General features: G+C 56.2%; 1 protein-coding gene across 1 annotated transcript in view; it reads left to right on the top strand.

Annotated features, from left to right (window-relative positions):
- NLRP5 (NLR family pyrin domain containing 5) overlaps positions 1–21,480 on the top strand; it is a 44,632-nt gene extending 23,152 nt beyond the window's left edge. The window contains exons 8-15 of the mRNA XM_070063470.1: positions 850–1,020; positions 2,851–3,018; positions 6,235–6,405; positions 10,586–10,750; positions 11,021–11,191; positions 13,750–13,920; positions 16,542–16,712; positions 21,030–21,480. Coding sequence (XP_069919571.1) covers positions 850–1,020; positions 2,851–3,018; positions 6,235–6,405; positions 10,586–10,750; positions 11,021–11,191; positions 13,750–13,920; positions 16,542–16,712; positions 21,030–21,162 — 1,321 coding nt within the window. The 3' untranslated portion in view covers positions 21,163–21,480. The remainder of the gene's footprint in view (positions 1–849; positions 1,021–2,850; positions 3,019–6,234; positions 6,406–10,585; positions 10,751–11,020; positions 11,192–13,749; positions 13,921–16,541; positions 16,713–21,029) is intronic.
- The last annotated feature ends 1,527 nt before the right edge of the window (positions 21,481–23,007 follow it).

The raw sequence follows: 23,007 nt of genomic DNA, 5'->3' as shown, positions 1-23,007 counted from the left end.
TAGGTACCTCGTGAAAGTACAATCATGCCGTATTTGTCCTTCTAGGATGAGCATATTTAATTGAGCACGTGGTCCTCTGTTAAAAATGGCCAGGGTTCCTCCTTTTTTAAGGCTGGGTGATCCGCCATTGTGTGTCTACACACACCAGAGTGTCTTTACCCATTCACCCATGGATGGATACTTTATCTTCTATTTTTGTTTCAGGTTTGTGTGTTTTGGAAGTCAGTTACAGGGAGAGACAGATCTTCCATCTGCAGGTTCATTTCCCAGGTGGCCACGACAGCCAGCACTGGGCCAGGTCAAAGCCAGGAGCTTCCTCCAGGTCTCTCACTTGGATGGCAGGGAGCCAAGCACTTGGGCCATCTTCTGCTTTCGCAGGCTATTAGCAGGGAGCAGTAGCCGGGACATGAACTGGTGCCCGTATGGGATGCCAGCCTCAGCACTTTATTTTCATATCCAGACCTCTGTGCTATCTCCTTGAGGTCCCTATACTGGGTCCTTTAGGGAGATAGCCAGGATGAGATTGCTGCTTCCTGATAACTATTTAATTTCTTAAACTTTGTTTTCCATAGAAGCTGTTCCATTTGTACGTTCAAAGGGGGAGCTAGAACGTGAACAATTTCAAGAGCTGGTGTCCAATTCTAGTATGCTCCCATGGGTATCCGTCTTCAAGGGGCAGCTGGATAGAAGGCTGAGGGTGAGGTAGCGCCCTGGAGCTGGCCTCGGGGCCTCTGAAGCCAGCCCTGCCTTGCCTGAGCAGCTGGCTGCTCCCCGACACCGTCAGGGTAGCCGCTCGTGTGAGGATGCATTCCACGGTCGGACACCTGTCTGTCTCTCTCCCCCACACAGGATGCAGACCAGGACCCTCATGGACGAGTGCTGGGAGAACTTCTGCTCTGTGCTCGCCACCCACCCAAGCCTGCGACAGCTCGACCTGGGCAGCAGCATCCTGAGCGACTGGGCCATGAAGGTGCTCTGTGCCAAGCTCAGGCACCCGGCCTGTAGAATACAGACTCTGATGTAAGGGCTGCCCCACCGGCACGGGCAAACCCCTTCCCCTGGCGCGGCCACGGCTCCCCGCGGCGCCGCTGGGACCCCTCCAGTGTATTCTGCGGGATGCGTGCTGGGAGCGGTCTAGGTGCCCAAGTCCAAAAGCCAAGAACGGGGAAGGACAACAGGCCTCGGAGGGGATTGCTGGAGTGGCTCCGTTCCCTCTGGGTTTGGCAGGGTGGGTAGGAGACAGGAAGGAAGGCTCACGGTAGAACGTGAGCCCGAGCCGAGGTCAAAGTCTGTGCAACTGTTGAGCAATCCGAACGCTTCTAGGCTAATCAACAGTTACACTCGGCACTCTGAGTTTGCGGGTCTGTTGTAGGCACGAGGGCACCACCGTGGGCGTTTGGAACAGGAGATGAAGTGTCCACCCACATGGGAGCGCTCTGGGACGAAGCAAAACCCAGGGGGCGCCCAAGAGGAGCGCACGTTCCATTGCGAATGTCTCGCCCTCCTTGCCACTTCTCCCTCCTCTGGTTTCTTCAAGCTGGGTTACGCTGAGGAGTTCTGTAATCCTAGGACAACCCCTGTTCACCTGAAATCGCACACCAATATTGCATCTGCATGCTGCAGCTCCCATGCCTCTGTCCATTCCACGTGCTTGAATGTTTGCCATCCAACCAGAGCTGTAGGGAGGAACTGTGAAGGCATTGGGGCCTCCTGATGCCCCACACAGCTTCCTAATTCCCTAAGTAACCACACTCGCATCTTTGAAATTTCTGTAAGGTTTTTCTTTCTTTTTTTTTTTTTTTTTTGACAGGCATAGTGGACAGAGAGACAGACAGAAAGGTCTTCCTTTGCCGTTGGTTCACCCTCCAATGGCCGCCGTGGCCGGTGCGCTGCAGCCAGCGCACCACGCTGATCCGATGGCAGGAGCCAGGTGCTTTTCCTGGTCTCCCATGGGGTGCAGGGCCCAAGCACTTGGGCCATCCTCCACTGTACTCCCAGGCCATAGCAGAGAGCTGAAATGGAAGAGGGGCAACCGGGACAGAATCTGGCGCCCTGACCGGGACTAGAACCCGGTGTGCCAACGCCGCAAGGCAGAGGATTAGCCTAGTGAGCCGTGGTGCCAGCCACTGTAAGGTTTTCATGCAGTTATGAGCATACACACATTGGCATACGAGTGCTTCTCTCCCAAGTAGTGTCCGATCACAGTCTTGACATTTGACCTCGTCCTCTCTGACTTGGCTAAATATCTGTAGTGTGTCCCACACTCAGTAGGCTGCCTCGTGTTTTCTGCTTCAACGCCATCATGTTCAACGCCTTGTTGAATGTGGCCCCTGTAGACTAGGCTCTGCAAGAGTAGGGACTGTGTGTTGCACGTTCTGTTCCCAAGGGCTGACACTGTGCAGTGGCTGAAGCTGCCACTTGGAATCCCATGTTGGAGGCTGGTCTAAGTCCCAGCTGCTTCACTTCTGACCTAGCTCCCTCCTAACGTGCCTGAGAAGGCAGCAGATGGGCACCGAGGTGCTGGACCTCTCTACCCGCACGGGGAGACCCGGGTGGTGTTCTGGCTCCTGGCTCTGGTCAGGCACAGCCTCGGTCATTCGGGCAGTGAACCAGCAGAAGTAAGACATATTTTTCCTCCCTGTGTCTGTAGATCTGCCTTTCAAATCTAAGATTTTAATAATCTATTCCCAGTTTCTATTACTGGGAGTCCTAAGTGCTCAATTATTTACTGCTTCAAAACGAAACTTAAATCATTAGAGTTGGAACAGGAGAAGCGTGAGAAGGAGAAACTGGGACGCCACTAAACCTCCCCAGCGTCTGATCCGTCTTTGGTCTTTTGCCCTTCTGCAGACTGAAGGGCGCACAGGTAGCCCCGGGTCTCCAGCACCTCTGGGTGACTCTCCTCACGAACCGCAACATCAAGCACTTGAACTTGGGGAACACACTCCTGAAAGAGGAAGATGTCAAGATGGCGTGTGAGGCGCTCAAGCACCCCAACAGCCTGCTGGAGTCTTTACGGTAGGTTGGTAGGGTTTTCCTTTGTTTTTAACATTGACCAAAGATTGCAAAAAGAGTCAACAGTTTAGAAAAAAATGTACTAGAGATGGATGACGGTGACACTTCAGCAAGGAGGTGCCCGGTGCTGCCCAAGTGTGTGCTTGAAAATGTAAGTTTTGTGTTAACTCTCTGGCCACGATAGAAATATTTCAACATTTCCTGAAGATTAAAAATACTAGGTCTCCTGGCCCTCCAGACGGCTTCTCTCAATGGTTGTGTTTAACAACTCTCAAATGATGTCTAGCTTGGGTAAAGCAACATGGAGGCAGAACACACGTGTCCTCCTGTGCCGTGATCACGGGTGCAGATCGTGTGGCCTTCGCTGCTACCCACGGCAGCCACGGTCTTCACTCTCCATTCCAGCCGCACACGCCCTCCCATGCCTGATCACTGACACCCACTCGTGCTTTCTACCAGCACGATGTTGCCATCTTGACAACCCTAGAAAAGTCGAGTCAGTTCCGTGTGGCTCTGCCCACTGCTCTCAGATGGCCTTGAGTTCCAGCCAAGTTCTTGCGTCATCGAGTTCATCTTTTTCCGCTCTGAGCGCTTACTTGGTGGCATGGGTATGCTGCAGTTAGGTTTTCTTTGTCTTTTTTAAATATCTTATTCGAAAGAGTTACAGGAAAAGGTAGAGGCAGCGGTCTTCCATCCGCTGGTTCACTCCCCAGACAGGTGCAACAGCTGGAGCTGTGCCAATCCGAAGCCAGGAGCCAAGAGCCTCCTCCAGGTCTCCCACATGGACGCAGGGCCCAAGGACTTGGGCCATCGTCTACTGCTTTCCCAGGCCACAGCAGAGAGCTGGACTGGGAGAGGAGCAGCCGGGACTAGAACTGGCACCCATATGGGATGTCTGCACTTCAGGCCAGGGCTTTAACCTGCTGTGCCACAGCGCCGACCCCAATTGTCTTTATTTAAGCTACTTAGATTTTAATTACTTCTTAACATTCTAATTAACATAAAATACTTGTACATCTTTATGGGATGCGGTACAATTTTTAACTTGGCATAAACTGGTGAAGGCAGGCAGTAAGCCTTCTCCTTTCGTCTGGAGCCTTACCAGCTCTTTATACAGAATCTTCCAGTTCTTTATACAGGAACACACAGAACCATGTATCCAGAGACTTCCTAGTTGTTTGCAGGGGTGGGCTATTGCTACAGTTCATAAATGCTCGACACTGCTCCCGGATGTTTGTGGGACCCTGAGGCAGGAAGCGTGAGCCCTGCATTGAGCTTGAACTGATGCGTAGCAACTGTGGAAGAAACTTTGTACTCTTTGTGTCGTTCCTTGGTAGCTAGGCAACTGGGCTTTAAGCATGGAACCCAAGGAAGCCAGGTGAGCGCATGGGTGTCATTGCAGGGTGGAAATGCCTCTGTCTTCCCTGGAAGCCAATAGGAGGCAACTCTCCCCTCCATCGATGCCTCACAAATACGTAACTGGAGTTTGGACTTGGAGTAAGTGAGGTGCACATTGTCGGGGAAAAGCAGGACGGGTTACTGGTGCCAAGGAAGGAGTGTGGGGAAAGCAGCCCATTTCTGGGAGCGCAATGGCCGTGCCCTCCCACTGTGGGGAGCATTGCTCCGTTTCTTTCGTTCAGAACTCCCAGAACCTAGAGGTGCTCTGTTCCCAGCACCTGGGCGTGGCATGCCCCAGGCGTGTACTGGCTGCAGGGCTGGGATGGGGTGAATTTGACAGAGGCAGCATTGTGAAGGAATCTGGTTGAAAAGCATCACATCGAGGCGCCGTCATTGTCCAGTGTTCAACAAGCACAGGGATTCCTCTATCTTGTCGTGGGGAAGGCACAAGCGAAGGGGGTTCAGTAGGGAGGTTTTAAAGCCTGACCTGGAAGTGGTGCAAATCACTTCCCCTCACATCCTCTCAGCTAGAATTCGGTCATGTGACCCTGCCCGCTCCAAGGCAGGCTGGGAAAGAGTACAGCTCTGTCCAGGAAGAAGCCAAAGCAGGCTTGCACACCAGTCTGCACCCCAGTTTCTCATCGGAGACGGCAAATTCAGTCATGAGAATGCTAAGCTATTTCAGTAGCTGGTGAAGTGCTGAGGGTAGGATTACTAGGTCATAGGCTAGAGAGCGACTCGGCTCTCACAGACGTTGCTGATTGTCGGAGGAGATTGTGCCTCCCAGCCGTTGCTTGCAGACCTACTATGTGCTCTCGCAGCTGCCAGAGATGCAATAGGGGACAAGGCAAGTCTCTACCCTCACAGAGGCAATGTCCCGGGGATGGGGCAGGGGGGTGGACAGCAGGCAGGTGCAGATGCCAGCTGGTGGTCGCTGCCATGGCTGGGATCATGTCTGCCCAAGGGGAGGGGAGCAGAGTGGGGCAGGTGGGCAGGGTTAAGTAAGGAAGCGAGTCCGGCTTCCTGTAAAGAGAATTGAACGAGAAATAGAGCCTGTGACGACCTCCAGTGGAGAGCGGGTGGCATTGCCCAGGGTGTCGCTCCCCCTCTTCATGGGGGAACGACACTAAGCCCTGCCTAGGCTTCATATCCGAGTCACGGCACCATTATGTCGCTCCCCGTCTTCGTGGAGGAACGACACAGGACCCTGCGCTGTTCTTCTGTCTACTCGGCCCTCCCCGGGTGGGCTGCTGGTCCCTCCCGGGTGGGCTGCTGGTCCTTCCCGGGTTGGCTGCTGTCCCTTCCACCTCCGTGGAAGGGCAGTTCCCCCTGCCACATTCCCCACTTCCGCGGGGGAGCGGCACACCGCCGGCCGGCTCTCTCGGGGGCTGCACAGGTGTTCCCTCAGATGTTCCCCTTAGATGTTCCTCGTGCATGCCGTCTCTCTCCTCCTTTATAGTCCTCTTCCACCAATCCCAACTCTGCTACCCACACGCCGAGTACGCTGCTCTCCTCCAATCAGGAGCAGGTCCCACAGTTTATTGGTTGAACTGGAGGCAGCTGTATAGAAGCTGTTTCCCTTCTCAGCACCATATTGTGGGAGAGCAGATGCATAGAATAAGTCTTAATTCCAGTAACTTAGTCTAGTCCGAGTTGCTCCCAGTTGCTCCCCACACAGAGAAGGACCCGAGAAGGCTCAGACCCCGAGGGGCAGCGGCAGGCAGGGTCCCCAGGCCAGAGTGGCCGCTGGTCTGTGCCGAGGAGATGGGCGTTGCTTCTGGGGAGCGCTGGGGCCGTGTGTCACGCTGCCTGTCTCTGCAGATTGGACTCCTGTGGACTAACCCAGATCTGCTACCTGATGATCTCCCAAGTCATTCACAAATCCACCAGCCTGAAGACCCTCAGCATAGCAGGGAATAAGGTGACGGACTGGGGGTTGAAGCCCCTGTGTGACGCCCTGAGGCTGTCCTGGTGTTCCCTGCAGAGGCTGATGTGAGTGCTGTTTTCCACTGGGGTTGTCTGACCCGAAACCCTCCAGGTTATGGGAGGGAGGGGAATGGGCTGGTGGGCATCAGCCGCGGGTGAGGGTGGGAGTCGGTGCCCCGATGCTGGGATACAGGAAAAGACAGTGACTTCCGGGTCTGCGCCTGAGCTCTAAGTTGATGTGAAAGATGGGAGCGGGAATCCGTCTACATGGAGGCCGACCCGTGGTCTTCCTCGGAGCATGGGGCTGGCCTGCATGCGTGGGTGGGTAAGCCTTGAGTGGGTTATGACTGTTCCACCCCGCAATTGGAGAGCTTTGCTTGGCCAGTTACCGGAAGGGGTTGGTGAGAAGCAGCAGGGTTCAGACCAGAGCAAAAAGTCACAAAAGGGAGGGGCCAAGGCGAGCATCATCCAAGCAGCCAATCAGAAAACTCCTACCTAGGCAGAGAAGAGGGGCTGAGGGCAGGGGCAAGTCCCAGCAGTAGTGCTTCCACGTGGAGACACAAGGGGGCAGCAGTCCTGCACCTGGAACCGCGGAGGGGCCTACGCGGGTGTCCCTTTCTTACTGGAAACTTCTCCAAAGGGAAGGGGGGAGGGAGTAACAATTAGAGAAACCACTGACAGACGTTTTAGCTGTGCCAATCACAGTGCTCGAACTTGTCCACACCTACTCGCTTATCCAGCTCCAAAGGTCTGTCTTGAGCTAACTGTTGATGGATGGGAAGACAGTCTTGGAAAGGGGCACCCAGGTCTAGGGGGGAAGGTGAGGTTCAAGGCTGTGACTGATTTCCCACAGCCGTGCTGTCCACGCACCCGCTCACCACAAAAGTCTCCAGTTAAATAACAGGATTTAGCTTCTGAGCCATGCTGGGCACACAGCTTCCTCCCGGGGAAGGCAGCTGCTTGCTTCAAGCCATTCCAATCGATTGCTGCCGTGTCTCGGTCTTCTGGAGTAACCTTAGAATTCACATTTTTGTGAATCTAAATATTTTCCAGTAACCAAAACCTTCTTAAACTGCTCACCTAAATAGAACCTTGAACCCTTTGTGCCACGTGGGCCTCCAGGCTACATGTGGCTGAAGGTAGAGCCAGCAGTAACTTGGGACTGTTGATATGAATTGAGAGCCACTGCGTAAGTTCCAACTCGCTGCCTGCACCCCACAATAGCCATGTGGCTGGTGGGTACCTTAGTGGACAGCGCAGGTCCAGGACATTGATCCACAGAAAGTTGAATTAGAAGCACAGATCCAGGGCCAGCACTGCGGCTCAATAGGCTAATTCTCCACCTACGGCGCCAGCACCCCAGGTTCTAGTCCCAGTTGGGGTGCCAGATTCTGTCCTGTTTGCTCCTCTTCCAGTCCAGCTTTCTGCTGTGGCCCGGGAGTGCAGTGGAGGATGGCCCGAGTGCTTGGGCCCTGCACCCCATGGGAGACCAGGAGAAGCACCTGGCTGCTGGCTTCGGATCAGCGTGATGCGCTGGCCAGCTGCAGCAGCCATTGGGGGGTGAACCAACGGAAAAGGAAGACCTTTCTCTGTCTCTCTCACTGTCCACTCCGCATGTTTAAAAAAAAGGCATAGATCCAGTGTGCTCAAACCACCTGGGCTGTGTTTTTATTCTGAGTTAGAGAAGTAGAGTAGAAGCTTAAACGGTGCCTACAGTTGCCTCTATGAGTAGGGCTGGACTTCTCAGTACCTTAGGGACTTTGGGTCATGAAATAAGTTTGTGTTTTCCCCTTGTTTTGAACAGCTTTTTCTTTATATATCTCCCCTGAATGCTTAAAACCAACGCCAGAGTCCCAGAGAGCAATGGCTGTGGTTGGTGCTGCAGCCCCTGTGCTAAGTGCTCTAATCCCGCTGGCCCAGTTTTCATGAGCAACCTTAGAGGGAGATGATTTCGACCCATTTTCTGACCATGAAAATGCAGTCCATGAGAAGGGGTTTCTGCTGTCCAAGGTCACTTGGACTCGACCCGAATTGTGAGCTGTTCCTGGTGCCTAAGAGCTGAGCCCTGGCCCGGAGGCTCTCCTGGCCATCTCCCGCTCCGGGAGAAAGTGCTTCTCCTAACTGTTCTGGAAGGGTGCCACGGCAGCCTGTGTTCCCTAAGCTCTGAAATCGGGGCAGAAATTAAAATCCGAGTGCACAGAGGGGAGATGCAGCTTGCCTCCTCCGTCTGTCTACCCAGTCTGTGTTTCTAAGGGAAGAAGTCGCTGTATGTTGACTGGATTTTGCCACACCTTGAGGAGGTCATGGTTAGAATTCTCCGGTCCCAGAGCTCTGCGTTATGTGGGCTAAAATAAGATCTCGGAGCACAGATTCACAAGTCGCTCCACTGACTGTCCCGCACAGGCCATGTCTCCCCAGTACTTGAGGAGGAGGAGGAGGAGGACAGGGATTGTGGGGAATATGTGCACTAGACAGGGAAGCCCAGCCCCCCATGAGTGTACTTAAACTCCAGCTGACTGGGCAGAGGCAGGCCTCTACGGAATGGAAAACCTAAAGACTGAGGCCACGCTCTGTGTCTGCCGGACTCTTGGCTTATGGATCCTGAAGTCCAGTCACTGACATCAGTGCCTCACACAAACTCTATCAGGTTTTTTTTTTTTTCTGTGATAGGCAAGAGTGGACAGAGACAGGGAGAAAGGTCTTCCTTTGCAGTTGGTTCACCCTCCAATGGCCGCCGCGGCCAGCACACCACGGCTGGCGCACCGCGCTGATCCGATGGCAGGAGCCAGGTGCTTCTCCTGGTCTCCCATGGGGTGCGGGGCCCAAGCACTTGGGCCGTCCTCCACTGCCTTCCCAGGCCACAGCAGAGAGCTGGCCTGGAAGAGGGGCAACCGGGACAGAATCTGGCGCCCCGACCGGGACTAGAACCCGGGGTGCTGGCGCCGCAAGGCGAAGGATTAGCCTAGTGAACTGTGGCGCCGGCTTTTTTTTTTTTTTTCTTTTTAAGATTGATTTTATTTGAAAGTCAGGGAGAGACAGTTTCCATCCACTGGCTCACTCCCCAAAGGGCTGCAATGGTTGGAGCTGGGCTGATCAGGAGCTTTATCCGGGTCTCCCACGTGGGTGCAGGAGCCCAAGCACTTGGGCCGTCCTCTACTGCTTTCCCAGGCCACAGCAGGGAGCTGAATTGGAAGTGGAGCAGCCGGGACTTGACCAGTGCCCATAAGGGATGCCGGAGCCATGGCCGTCAGCTTTACTCGTGGTCCACAGCCACGGCGCAGGCCCCGATCTGTCAGGTGTGCCGTCACATTCTCCAGAGTAGGGAAGTGCACTCCACGTCCTGGTCACGGATACGTCACTCATGTGACAAACTCTAAGTGGGGTTCTCTTCAGAGATACACAAACAAGTCTTGAAAAAGGTGGAGTATTTGGTTTGTCAAAGACGTGGCATGTTAAGTGTCACACCTCTAACTTTTAACTGACACATGGCATCTCTGTATTCAAGCATGGACCGTGTGTTTTAGTGTGTGCAGTGTATGACCAAACTTGAATAATTAGCAGATCCGTCACTTCAAACGTGTATCCTGTCATGGTGAGAATATTCATAAACCCTTTACCTCTTGAAAAACACAATGGATCTCCAGAAAGTTCATGTAAATATGTATTGTGGAAAAACCATGAACTTCAAAAAATTTTTGCACCAAAATACATCATTCAGTGCCATCTTCCATGAAGTTTTTGCTGCATCATACGATACAGTCGCGTTAACATGAACCGTAGTCTACTGTGTTGGTATTAACTGTGTTAACATGCACTGAAGGTTAGCCGTGTAAGCCAGGCACTGAGGGAGACTGGAACCCCTCACTGAGGAATGTGCAGAGATTGGTCTTGGCAGTAGAGTGGAGTGGGGGTTACCCTCGACTTGGCAGGGTCGCGAGAGGAAGGGGCTGGCTGGGGAGGGTTTGACCAATGGGAGCAAAGTCCTAGCAGCAGGAAAGAGTCTAGGATTCTAGGAGAATCGCTCAGCTGGGCCTCACACAGGGAGCAGATCCGTGTCTCCTGCCGTGGCTGTTGGACCTCATCACGCACAGTATTCGGTAGTGAGTGGAAGCAGGGGAGTGGCGTTTGCAGGGTAAAGGCAGACACTACGAGGGTGTGCTTGGACACTTTCCTCTCCTTGCAAAGGAGGAGGAGGCGTGTTCCAGAATGCTCCTCACTGTCTCCCCTCCGGGCTCTCTTCTTACAGACTGGAGAACTGTGGCCTCACAGCTGTCAGCTGCCAGGTGCTGGCCTTGGCCCTCACCGACAACCACAGCTTGACGCACCTGTGCCTGTCAAACAACAACCCGGAGCACGAAGGCCTGAGTCCACTGTCCCGTGCCATTCCCGACAGTGGTCTGCGGTGGCTGCTGTGAGTCCCACTGGCCTCCCGGGGCCTTCTCTGCTTCGTAACAGGTCCTGTGGTGCAGCTCAAGGCACAGAGCAGCAGGGCGGGATTCGGTGTTCACCGTTGTCCACAGTTGCAGGGCTTTGGTTCCAGGAATCCCCCGTGGACACCACACTCAGTGGACTCCCAGGCCCTTCTGCAGACAGCGTGGTGTCTGCGCGCCCTCTCGTCCACCTGCTGTCATCTCGCCCAAGAGCAGACGTGACCCTGTCTGTCCCTGTGTGCTTCCCGCAGACTCGACCAGTGCAACCTGGATGTAGCTGGCTGTGGCTACCTTGCGTTCGCGCTGAAGGACAACAGAAGGCTGACACACCTGAGCCTCAACAAAAACCCCTTAGGGGACAGTGGGGTGAAGCTTCTGTATGAGGTCATGAGGGAGCCGTCTTGTCACCTGCAGGACTTGGAGTAAGTCGCCCGTGGGCATTGGGGGTCAGCTCTGCTGTGCTGGGACCTGAGGCTCCTTAGAAGGTCAAGAGGGGTGAGCAAGGGAGACCGGAACTAAAAACTGGACCCTGGGGTCAACTGATGCTCACCTCCCCATGGACACTCCAGGGGTGTTGATGTGTCGATGCCTCAACAGCTGTCGGAGAGAAATTAATCCCAATAGAAGCCCCACGGGAGAAACAGTTCTGTGTCCCCATCCCTAAAATCTGCGGGCACCTCAGGTTATCTTCCTCCATAGATGGGGAGGAGGTGCCCGTCTGTCTCTCGATCTTGTTTATTCTGGCCCCTGAGTTTCTTCACCCTTTGTTGGAATGTTTCTACTCTATAGAAGTAGTTCATCACCAAATAGCCTACAAAAAGGTAAAAAGATCTGAGCGAGCCACCAATCTTCAGTCTCGCAAGCACAAAGTCACAGCTGTTAGCAGTTAGGTGCGTGCCTCCCAGGATTTTTTCCCTGATGCGTAAATACATCTAATGTTTTACGAGGAAGGTGGCGGATAGTCAACACTTGATGCATTCTTAACAGAGAGCAGGCTCAGGGCTCTGTTCTGAATACCTGACCTCCTGCAGGCCCCCATTTCCAGATCTCTCCAGCAGGGAGCTAAACCCCCGAGGAGGAATCCAGATGTTGGAGTGGATGCCTTTGAAACACAGATCATAACAAATGCAGTGTGGTATTCCATTTGATACTGCATTATAGCCAAAAGTCTCTCAAACTGGACACTTACATCCAGTGTTTTAGTTAGAAGAGCCTTATAAATCCTCGTATACTTGATGGTATTTTCAGTGACAACAATATAATCAATGGACCAAAAAAGTAGAACCATGTTGCAATCTCTTCCATTGATAAGAGAATTGGAACATAAAACGTAGTCCACAAACCTCTGGGTATTAATTCTCTGCCTGTTTTAATTGGGCTGGGAAAGTTAATCTTAGTTGGAGATAGCCTCTATGGGATCGCATTGAAGGGCTGGGAGGTCGTCTGGCCCTTGCCATCATTCACGCATGCTGGAATCGGACTCTGCTATCCCCACTTGACCGTCAGTCCTAAGCCCTCACTACCTAGTTCCTCCTCGTTCATAACCAACGTTGCCTCTGAGGAAGAACTCTGCATCCCAGTGGGCTCATCCTGCTCTTGGCTTACTAAGCTGGAGATACAGGCCGAGTATCCCCTATCTAAAATGCATGAGACCACAGTGTTCTGGATTTTGTAATATTTGCCCTCACGTCCTAAGGTACCTTAAGGACCGGGTCCCAGTCTAAACAGAAGATCTGTCTTTCATACACACTTTATACACAAAAGCTGTAACACAGCATTCTGGTGTACCTCTGGTTAGCTTGCCAATTGTCTGATAATGTAGAATTTCCTACCTGTGGCATTGTTGGCACTCAGAGTTTCAGATTTTGGGTTTTCACATTACAGATTTTTTTTAAAAAGATTTACTCATTTGAAAGTCAGAGTTACACAGAGAAGGAGAGGCAGAAAGAGGTCTTCCATCCGCTGGTTCACTCCCCAATTGGCTGCAATGGCCGGAGCTGCGCTGATCCAAAGCCAGGAGCTCCCTCCTTGTCTCCCACATGGGTGCAGGGGCCCAAACACTTGGGCCATCTTCTACCGCTTTCCCTGAACACATTGGAGAGCCGGATCAGAAGTAGAGCAGCCAGGACTCGAACTGGTGCCCATATGGGATGCCAGCACTACACCACAACGCTGGCCCCACACATTAGACGTTGAACATGCATGGGATCCCAAGACTTTCTGTCGTTTCTACTCAATAAACCAGCAATGACACCGGGGTCTTCTCTGCCTCATGTTTTCCCCCTGTCTGGGGTAGAACAGGACCCCTCCCCACCGGGGCACTCTATCAGCATGTCGGTGACTCTGTCACTTCTCTTCCCTCCTCATGACTCCACACCTTGTCCTCATCCAGCTCTTCCATTTCTCTCCCCCTCCCCCATAGAGAATCCTGATCCCACCTTGCTACCCCCAGGTAGGAAATAAAGATGCCGGTTTCTTTTTCTGATACCTCAAGTCCTGTTCAAAACTTCCCAGTCCTGTAGGCTATCATCTCTCTCCTAGGTTTGTTTTTAAGATTGATTTACTTATCTGAAAGGTAGACAGGTCTCATTCGCTGCTGCACTCCTCAAATGGCCACAACAACCAGGCCTTGGCCAGGCCCAAGTCTGGAGCCAGTAGCTCCACCCTGCTCTCCCGCATGGGTTGGTGGGGGCCCAAGTACTGGAGCCAGCATCAGCTGCTTTCCAAGGTGCATTAGCAGGGGTCTGGATCAGAGAGGAGCCCCTGGGCATCGAATTGGCACCCAGCCGTGGGGTACCAGCGTCCCAAGCTGCAGCCTAACCCACTGCGGCACACTGCTGCTCCCCACCCCGAAGTTAAGGGAGATGGCGCCACCTAGGCTGTCCCCCTGTTGCAAAGGAAGAGAGGAAACCCTATGAATGGGTCCTAACTTTGATTATCCCCACGTTGCACTTTGCCGAGCTTCTCTGGTCTCCCGCAGGGTGGCCGACTGTCGCCTCACGGCTGCCTGCTGCGGGAGCCTGTCCCATGTGATTGTGAGAAGCAAACACCTGAAGAGCTTGGACCTCGCCGGCAACGCCCTGGGGGACACTGGGATGGCAGCACTGTGCGAGGGGCTGAAGCAGAGGACCAGCGTCCTGCAGAGACTCGGGTGAGCTCCCGGGGCTCAGAGGAAGGGTGCGGAGGGGCACCCAGGCATCAGGGTGCCCGGCCCAGCATTCTGCAGAGACCCGGGTGAGCTCCCGGGGCTCTGAGGAAGGGCGCGGTGGGGCACCCAGGCGTCGGGGTGCCAGGCCCAGCGTCCTGCAGAGACTCGGGTGAGCTCCCGGGGCTTGGAGGAAGGGCGTGGTGGGGCACCCAGGCGTCGGGGTGCCCGGCCCAGTGTTCTGCAGAGACTCAGGTGAGCTCCCGGGGCTCGGAGGAAGGGCACGGCGGGGCACCCAGGTGTTGGGGTGCCCAGCCCAGCGTTCTGCAGAGACTTGGGTGAGCTCCCGGGGCTCGGAGGAAGGGCACAGTGGGGCACCCAGGTGTCAGGGTGCCCGGCCCAGCGTTCTGCAGAGACTCGGGTGAGCTCCCGGGGCTCGGAGGAAGGGCGTGGTGGGGCACCCAGGTGTCAGGGTGCCCGGCCCAGCGGTCTGCAGACTCGGGTGAGCTCCCGGGGCTTGGAGGAAGGGCGTGGTGGGGAGCCTGGCCAGGGACAACGACCCGACTTCACAGCCCTGCATCCAGGATGGGACCACAGGACCAGCTCAGCTCCTGTGCGTGAGACGAGTGGAAAGACGAGAGCTTGAGGCTGAGCAGCAGAGGTAGGAAGGCCTCGGGTGTCCGCTGGACATCCCCCAGGTGCTAAATGAGGAAGTGTTCCAGACAGAGGTGGCAGTGTCCCAGCACTGTGAGCTGCCCTAGGGTGTGGCTGCTACCGCTTGTTGGGCACCAAGCGTGCCTCATCTGTAACCCCTGTCACCCCGGCAGGGATGGCGTTCCTGTCTTGCTGGGCTCGGGGCTTATTCCAACGACACACTGCCTTCTCTAAGGACATGCTGTTCTCGGGACTCGCTTGGCTTCTCCTGTCTTCTGGGCTTTTCTGAGGTTATGTCTTGCCTTCCGTTCCTCCTCGTCTCTCCTGGCTTTTGTGTTTCATCCAGCGCTGTCTAGACGTCTCCCCCGCCCCTGTGCTACAAACACTACATGCTTCCAGCACTTGTCCCTGGGGCGCTGAGAGCTGCAGGCGCTGGGAAGGGCAGCTGGGTGCTGTGTGCCCTCAGTGGACATCGATGTGAATTTGTCTTCCCTGTAGGACTTTTTAAGTTGTCCCCTCTCCCAGGCACAATGATCTCAAACTCTGTTCTACAGAAACTATTGAGCCTACTTTGTTCTTGGTCCTTGACAAGTGTTACCCTCTTCAAACATGTAGAAAACCACTTCGTTAGGGAAGCCCTAAACTCTGCCCAAACACCAACTACCACCGGCTCCCACAAGCCACTCCTTCAGTAGCAATGGGGAAGCCCCCCAACAGCCGTGGTTTCCCCAGATTGGTCTGTGCAGGAACCCACAACCAAGTGTGCAGCACCTTGCGCCACCATCAATTCACCACTCCTAGCCCCTGTCCTCATCCTCTCTACTGGGAATTCCTGTCTTTATAAATACTCAGATATAATTTTAGAAGGAAAACTTAAAAAGCAAGCTTTAATTGAATCTGATTCCCCACCCCCATCTAGCTATAGTTGGCTAGCAGCCTTCCACAAACTCCTTACTGTATCACAAGGACTCCAGGGGCCACTGGTACGGAACAGCAGGTTAGACTGCAGGTTAGATCTGGAGTTCACTATGGGTGCTGATTCCAGTCCTGGCTGCTCCACTTCCCATCCAGCTCCCTGCCCATGCACCTGGGAAAGCAGCAGAGGATGGCTCAAGTGCTTGGGCCCCTGCACCCACTTGGGAGACCCGGATGAAGCTCGTGGGTCCAGGCTGGTCCAGCTCTTTCTGTTGTTGCCATTTGGGGAGTGAACCAACTGATGGAGAATCAATATGTTTCACGGTGTGTGCAACTCTGCCTTTCAAATCAATCCAAAAAAACCCCACAACACGGAATCTGAAATGAGAATTCAGACCCACTCATCCACTACCCAGTTTTCGGTCTTCAGTACTTCGCTATACCAGTCAACTGTCTGTCCTGACAAGTCGGCGATTCTGATGTTCTGGCCCTGAGTATCCCAGTACGCATCTCCATGCAGTACTGTTACCATACCCGACATTGGTCTTTGGCTTCCCACTGCTCCTACAGATAAAAAAATTTTTTTGACAGAGTGGACAGTGAGAGAGAGAAAGGTCTTCCTTTGCCGTTGGTTCACCCTCCAATGGCTGCCGCGGCTGGCGCATTGCACTGATCCGAAGCCAGGAGCCAGGTGCTTCTCCTGGTCTCCCATGCAGGTGCAGGGCCCAAGTACTTGGGCCATCCTCCACTGCACTCCTGGGCCATAGCAGAGAGCTGGCCTGGAAGAGGAGCAACCAGAACAGAATCCGGCGCCCCAACCTGGACTAGAACCCGGTGTGCTGGCGCCGCAAGGCGGAGGATTAGCCTATTGAACCACAGCGCCGGCTCCTACAGATAAACTCTTATTAAAGTAAAACTGGAGCAGCAGCAGCCCCGGGAGGCACTCGGGTCCCTCCCAGGATGGAGCAGAAGCCTTGGGTGGGGGTGAAGCCCCCACTGGCACTCTCGTGGGGCCAGGGGAGGACCCAGTGCTAATGTTTGCTGTCTCTTGGGTGCAGCTTGGAGGCCTGTGGGTTGACTTCTGATTGCTGTGGGCCACTGTTGCTGGCCCTGTCCCACAACCAGCACCTGACCAGTCTCAACCTGGTGCGGAATAACTTCAGCCCCAACACAGTGAAGAAGCTGTGCTCGGCCTTCGCACGCCCCACGTCTAATCTGCGGATAATCGGGTGAGTGGCAACTGTTCTGAGACAGACATGCTCCTCGTACAGGCAGCCGCCTGGCGGAGTGGAGACTGGCTCGGCTAGCTCAGCTCTATGGCAGGGACACGAGAGGTGCAGGCAAGGTGCCGGGTGTCAGGGAGCTCACTTTGCCGGGGGTTAGGGCTGGTGGAGAGATGAACGTGCAACTGTTTATGCTTGAAAAAAAAAATGGAACTGCTGTGCGACCTACGCTTTCACTCCTTGGAAGCAAGACCTTGGAGAAACTTATATGCCCATGTGCAACAGCATTGTCGGTAGTGATGGCCAAAAGGTGGAGGCGGCCCAGGGGTCCAGACGGGTGGATGGAGACTCGGATGTGGCACACAGACGAAGGGGATTCTGACCCAGCCACGGGCGTGCACGAGACTGGGGTCACACAGATCAGTGTCGTCAGCAGGTCCCTCGGGCAATCGCTGTTGGAGACAGAGCTGATGAGGGTAGCGGGGCTGGGAGCTGTCCCGTACCAGGGACATGGTGTGCTCTGCAACGGAGTTCTATACATGGTGCTGCCAATGGCCGCCCAGACAATAGGAAGGCGTTTAATTAATGCCGCTTAACTGTACGCTTACAAGTCCATGTTCTCTGGCTCGTTCTGGCTTGCTCTTGCATGCTCTCTGGCTCGCTCGCTCTGTCCCACCCCCCTGCCTCTCAAATGGTGAAAGATTGTCACAGGGTGAGCTCCTGGAGCCGAGCTACTGGTTAGGACGGCTGCCTCCCACGGCACAGCGCCTGTGTCTGAGTCCCTGCTTCTGTGCCCCCGAGAGATGGCAGTGATGACTCGATGCTCCAGCCCCAGCCGCTCGAGTGGGAGAACAGTGTGGGGTTCTCCCAGCTCCTTGGCCCCAGCCACTGTGGGCTTTGGGAAAGGAACCAGGCTGGGGGGTTTCTTCTCTCCCTGCAGCTGTTTTTTCCTGTAGCTTACCATAACTGAAAACTAAGCTGGGGTTACTACAGGGGGTAAGGGTGATGGCGTGCGAGCTTGACTTTGGTTTACGGGGTCAGAAGTTTCCACCAAGGAACTGCTGTTTGACCTGGGTCCCCCAGAGCAAAGGTGGCTCCGTGCAAATCCGAGGCAGGAGCTTTCCTGAGTGAGAGGATTTGGGAGTGGACACTCCCAGAGCAGCAGGCCTGGAGCTTGCAGGAGAAGGACGCGCCGACAAGAGGTGAGGCTGACAAGGCAGAGGACCGACTCACGGCCCCGGGAGTGTTTTGTGGTCCCTGTTACGACATTTAAGGCCAGAGGGAATTCTCAATCTGTCCTCATCTTTTTGGTGATAACATGGGCATACTGTGAGACTGATCCGACCCACAGCAGAGCCAGGACAGTGCCTGCAGAACGTAGCCAAGGGTCTTCACTGGAAGATGAGACAGGAACAGGATGGTAGCATCCTCGCCTGCCGAGGGGCGAGTGGCTGAAAACCCAGCCTTGCAGGGCTGACTGCGCACAGCGGGGCGGGGCCTGGACCGGAGACACTTGGCGTCATCAGGACTGTCAGAGTGAGGGCTTCCTTCACAGGCACGTGGCTCATAGACGCGCTTCTATGCCTGACGGTGCAAACGCACTCGCCATTTAGCTCCTTAGAGCTGGACGGCGTGGAGGCCGAGGGTGCCCCTGAGCTAGGTGAAGGCATCGCTGGCAGGAGCAAGCCTCCGGTTGAGTGACCATCCTCTGCAGTGGTCCCAGCCAGCGGCAGCCGGATTTCGGTGGGATTCAAGCCCGGAAACAGGCATGCAGCCAGCAAGGGCCCAGGAGCAGCTTTCCCGGGGGTGGTGGGACCGTGAGGAGGAGGAGAGTGGGAGATGTGGACCACGGGGTCTGCAGATCGCGCTTCCGGAACGGCTCCCGGGAGCCCTGGAGCAGTGGCCGGGAAGGGCAGGACGCTGGGTGCAGAGCAGAAGTGTCAGACCTGCGTCTTACTTCTTGGTCAGTTTCCCGTCTGAGAAATGGGGATGATTTTGTTCATGTATTTAAACACTTGTTTCCCTCCCCCTCTCCCCCACCTCCTCCCCTCCACCATGTCTGTCTCTCCCACCTCCCCCCGCGTCTCTCTCTCCCACCTCCCGCCCCCCCCCCCGGACTGTCTGTCTCTCTCCCACCTCCCTCCCCCCATCTGTCTCTCTCCCACCTCTCCCCCGTCTCTCTCTCTCTCTCTCTCCCACCTCCCCCCGTCTCTCTCTCTCTCTCCCACCTCCCCCCATCTCTCTCTCTCTCTCCCACCTCCCCCCGTCTCTCTCTCTCTCCCACCTCCCCCCGTCTCTCTCTCCCACCTCCCCCCCGTCTCTCTCTCCCACCTCCCCCCCGTCTCTCTCTCCCACCTCCCCCCCGTCTCTCTCTCCCACCTCCCCCCCGTCTCTCTCTCCCACCTCCCCCCCGTCTCTCTCTCCCACCTCCCCCCCGTCTCTCTCTCCCACCTCCCCCCCGTCTCTCTCCCACCTCCCCCCCGTCTCTCTCTCTCCCACCTCCCCCCCGTCTCTCTCTCCCACCTCCCCCCCGTCTCTCTCTCTCCCACCTCCCCCCCGTCTCTCTCTCTCCCACCTCCCCCCCGTCTCTCTCTCTCCCACCTCCCCGTCTCTCCCACCTCCCCGTCTCTCCCACCTCCCCGTCTCTCCCACCTCCCCGTCTCTCCCACCTCCCCGTCTCTCCCACCTCCCCGTCTCTCCCACCTCCCCGTCTCTCCCACCTCCCCCCCGTCTCTCTCCCACCTCCCCCCCGTCTCTCTCTCTCCCACCTCCCCCCCGTCTCTCTCTCCCACCTCCCCCCCGTCTCTCTCTCTCCCACCTCCCCCCCGTCTCTCTCTCTCCCACCTCCCCCCCGTCTCTCTCTCTCCCACCTCCCCGTCTCTCCCACCTCCCCGTCTCTCCCACCTCCCCGTCTCTCCCACCTCCCCGTCTCTCCCACCTCCCCGTCTCTCCCACCTCCCCGTCTCTCCCACCTCCCCGTCTCTCCCACCTCCCCGTCTCTCCCACCTCCCCGTCTCTCCCACCTCCCCGTCTCTCCCACCTCCCCGTCTCTCCCACCTCCCCGTCTCTCCCACCTCCCCGTCTCTCCCACCTCCCCGTCTCTCCCACCTCCCCGTCTCTCCCACCTCCCCGTCTCTCCCACCTCCCCGTCTCTCCCACCTCCCCGTCTCTCCCCTACCTCCCCCGTCTCTCCCCTACCTCCCCCGTCTCTCCCCTACCTCCCCCGTCTCTCCCCTACCTCCCCCGTCTCTCTCTCTCTCTCCCCTACCTCCCCCGTCTCTCTCTCTCTCTCCCCTACCTCCCCCGTCTCTCTCTCTCTCCCCTACCTCCCCCGTCTCTCTCTCTCTCTCCCCTACCTCCCCCGTCTCTCTCTCTCTCCCCTACCTCCCCCGTCTCTCTCTCTCTCCCCTACCTCCCCCGTCTCTCTCTCTCTCCCCTACCTCCCCCGTCTCTCTCTCTCTCCCCTACCTCCCCCGTCTCTCTCTCTCTCCCCTACCTCCCCCGTCTCTCTCTCTCTCCCCTACCTCCCCCGTCTCTCTCTCTCTCCCCTACCTCCCCCGTCTCTCTCTCTCTCTCCCCTACCTCCCCCGTCTCTCTCTCTCTCTCCCCTACCTCCCCCGTCTCTCTCTCTCTCTCCCCTACCTCCCCCGTCTCTCTCTCTCTCTCCCCTACCTCCCCCGTCTCTCTCTCTCTCTCCCCTACCTCCCCCGTCTCTCTCTCTCTCTCCCCTACCTCCCCCGTCTCTCTCTCTCTCTCCCCTACCTCCCCCGTCTCTCTCTCTCTCTCCCCTACCTCCCCCGTCTCTCTCTCTCTCTCCCCTACCTCCCCCGTCTCTCTCTCTCTCTCCCCTACCTCCCCCGTCTCTCTCTCTCTCTCCCCTACCTCCCCCGTCTCTCTCTCTCTCTCCCCTACCTCCCCCGTCTCTCTCTCTCTCTCCCCTACCTCCCCCGTCTCTCTCTCTCTCTCCCCTACCTCCCCCGTCTCTCTCTCTCTCTCCCCTACCTCCCCCGTCTCTCTCTCTCTCTCTCTCCCCTACCTCCCCCGTCTCTCTCTCTCTCTCTCTCCCCTACCTCCCCCGTCTCTCTCTCTCTCCCCTACCTCCCCCGTCTCTCTCTCTCTCTCTCTCCCCTACCTCCCCCGTCTCTCTCTCTCTCTCTCTCCCCTACCTCCCCCGTCTCTTTCTCTCTCTCCTACCTCCCCCGTCTCTCTCTCTCTCTCCTACCTCCCCCGTCTCTCTCTCTCTCTCCCCTACCTCCCCCGTCTCTCTCTCTCACCTCCCCTGCCCCCACCTGACTTCTGCACCGTGCCCGCTCTCCTCTGCAGGCTGTGGAAAGAGCAGTACCCCGCGCAGACACAACGGCTGCTGGAGGAGCTGCAGCGGCTCAGGCCCGGGCTGGTGGTGGACGGTGACTGGTATTCCCACGGGGAAGACGACCGGTACTGGTGGAAAGACTGAAGACGGCCCCTCCCCACCCTCACACCCGCCCTGGCGGGGACACTGAAGCCCGTGTCCGCAGCGGGCTGTGCCGGGAGGGAGGCTCTTCCTGAGGAAGGGGAGTGAGTGAGCCCCCGATGGCGGTAGTTCTGTTACGTGGGACTCGGCTGCCGCGTTTGAAGGTTGCCACTGACGTCTGTGTCTCAGAGCGCAGAGCGAATCGGAATAAACACTTGAGCATTGGAAAGCATACCCAGTGTTCTTGTCCAGGGGACGTGAGGCAAGGGCAGGGCGTGGGGGCTCTGGCTTCTCAGAAATCCCCTCCAAGTGTGGGCACAGCAAAGCCTGGAGTGACTGCCGCTCCACGGGAAGCTGAATTCCTTCAGAGCTGGCTCAGCAGGGTCTTCTGATCCCTGTAGGTAGGGTGGGGGGCTGGGGGCTGGGGCTCAGGGACGGCTGTTCAAGCTGTGGTTGCGTGGGTCGTCTTGGAGACCCCCTGTTTGAGGCCTGTCTGGGTAGTGGTGTGTCGCCATGGCTACAGAAGACAGCCTTCGCCAAGAGGAAAAGTCTTGAGCTCTCACTAGGAGATACTGTAGACCCATAGCTGTTCGCACTGCAGGGGACAAGTGTGGTGTCGGCAGGAGTGCGGCAGCTACTTTGGACAATGGAGGCTGGGAATGCTACTTTGTTGGTTCTTCAATGCTTCTGGTTTTCCAAGTCCGGTTTGGGGTATAATTTTCATAGAGCAAAAATGCCCCCACTGCCCCATACTTTAAAAATTCTTAGAACTCTCTGAACGCAAAGCAGCTTCAAAAAGCTCATGGGAGGCATATTGTGAAAAGACTATGTGGCTTTCAAACTCCTTTTCACACCAATGTTTGTTTTCATTCCAGTTTCCCATGAAATTTGTGAAGTGCCCACGTACAGTTCTGGGTTTTGATGCCCGGCTGACAGCCGCGACAAACATGCGGAACAGCTCGTCTCCCCCCCCCCCCACCCCCCGGGCTCCCTCAGTCCTGTTTGTGTCGGCTCCTCCCCTATACTCTTCTAGATATTTAAGCTGAGACCCTACACCAAGGAGGCCCCCTCCACCCAGCCCTCCCTGGTGTCCACAGGCAGGAGGCATTCTGCCGGCGGTCCAGGAGAGGTTCCCTGTGGTGCCCTGTGGGATGGTTTCCGTGGGTAACGGCACCGACCCACTCCTACAGGACATGGCGGCACTGTTGGAAAGCCGCAAACCACCCTGTGATTCTGGAACTCTGCCCACGGCCGCGGAAGTGCTTCTGTGGCGTGTGCTTGCGCCGTGACAAGCCGTGGGTGAGAACTCGACGGCTCGTTGCCATCTGAGCCTAGACCCTCCGTGGCTGCTGTAAAAGTGGCCTCCTGGGGTTTCCACTCGTGTGTGTGCACGTCATGCTAACCTCCTGGAGGCCAGCTGCTCCACCCCAGATGTACCCAAGTCGGGACTTTTCCAGGGCCCCGGTAGCAACTCAAGCCACGTGCAACTAGTTCCTGTGTGGTATGGGGTTCTCTGCAGAGCAGCAAAACCTCTCGGTGAGACCGGAGTAGGGGCCGGCGTTGTGGCACAATGGGTGAAGCCACCACGGACAACATCAGCATCCCATATGGCAGCCGGTTCTGGTCCGGCTGCTCTGTTTCCATCCAGCTCCCTGCTAACGCGCCTGGGAAAGCAGCCGCAGGTGTCTTGAGTGCTTGGCCCCTGCAGCCACGTGGGAGACCCAGACGGAGCTCCTGGTTTCTGCCTGGTCCAGCCGTGGCTGCTGCGTCCAGCTGGGGAGTGAACCAGCAGGTGGAAGGATGCAAGGGCTTTGTCGCTCTCAAATAAAACAGAACTCCTTGAAGAGA

The sequence above is a fragment of the Oryctolagus cuniculus genome, chromosome 18 (assembly GCF_964237555.1).
Source record: "Oryctolagus cuniculus chromosome 18, mOryCun1.1, whole genome shotgun sequence".
In the NCBI taxonomy this organism is placed as follows: Eukaryota; Metazoa; Chordata; class Mammalia; order Lagomorpha; family Leporidae; genus Oryctolagus; species Oryctolagus cuniculus.
Note: the sequence above shows the minus strand (reverse complement) of the source record. Positions and strands in the feature narration are given on the sequence as shown.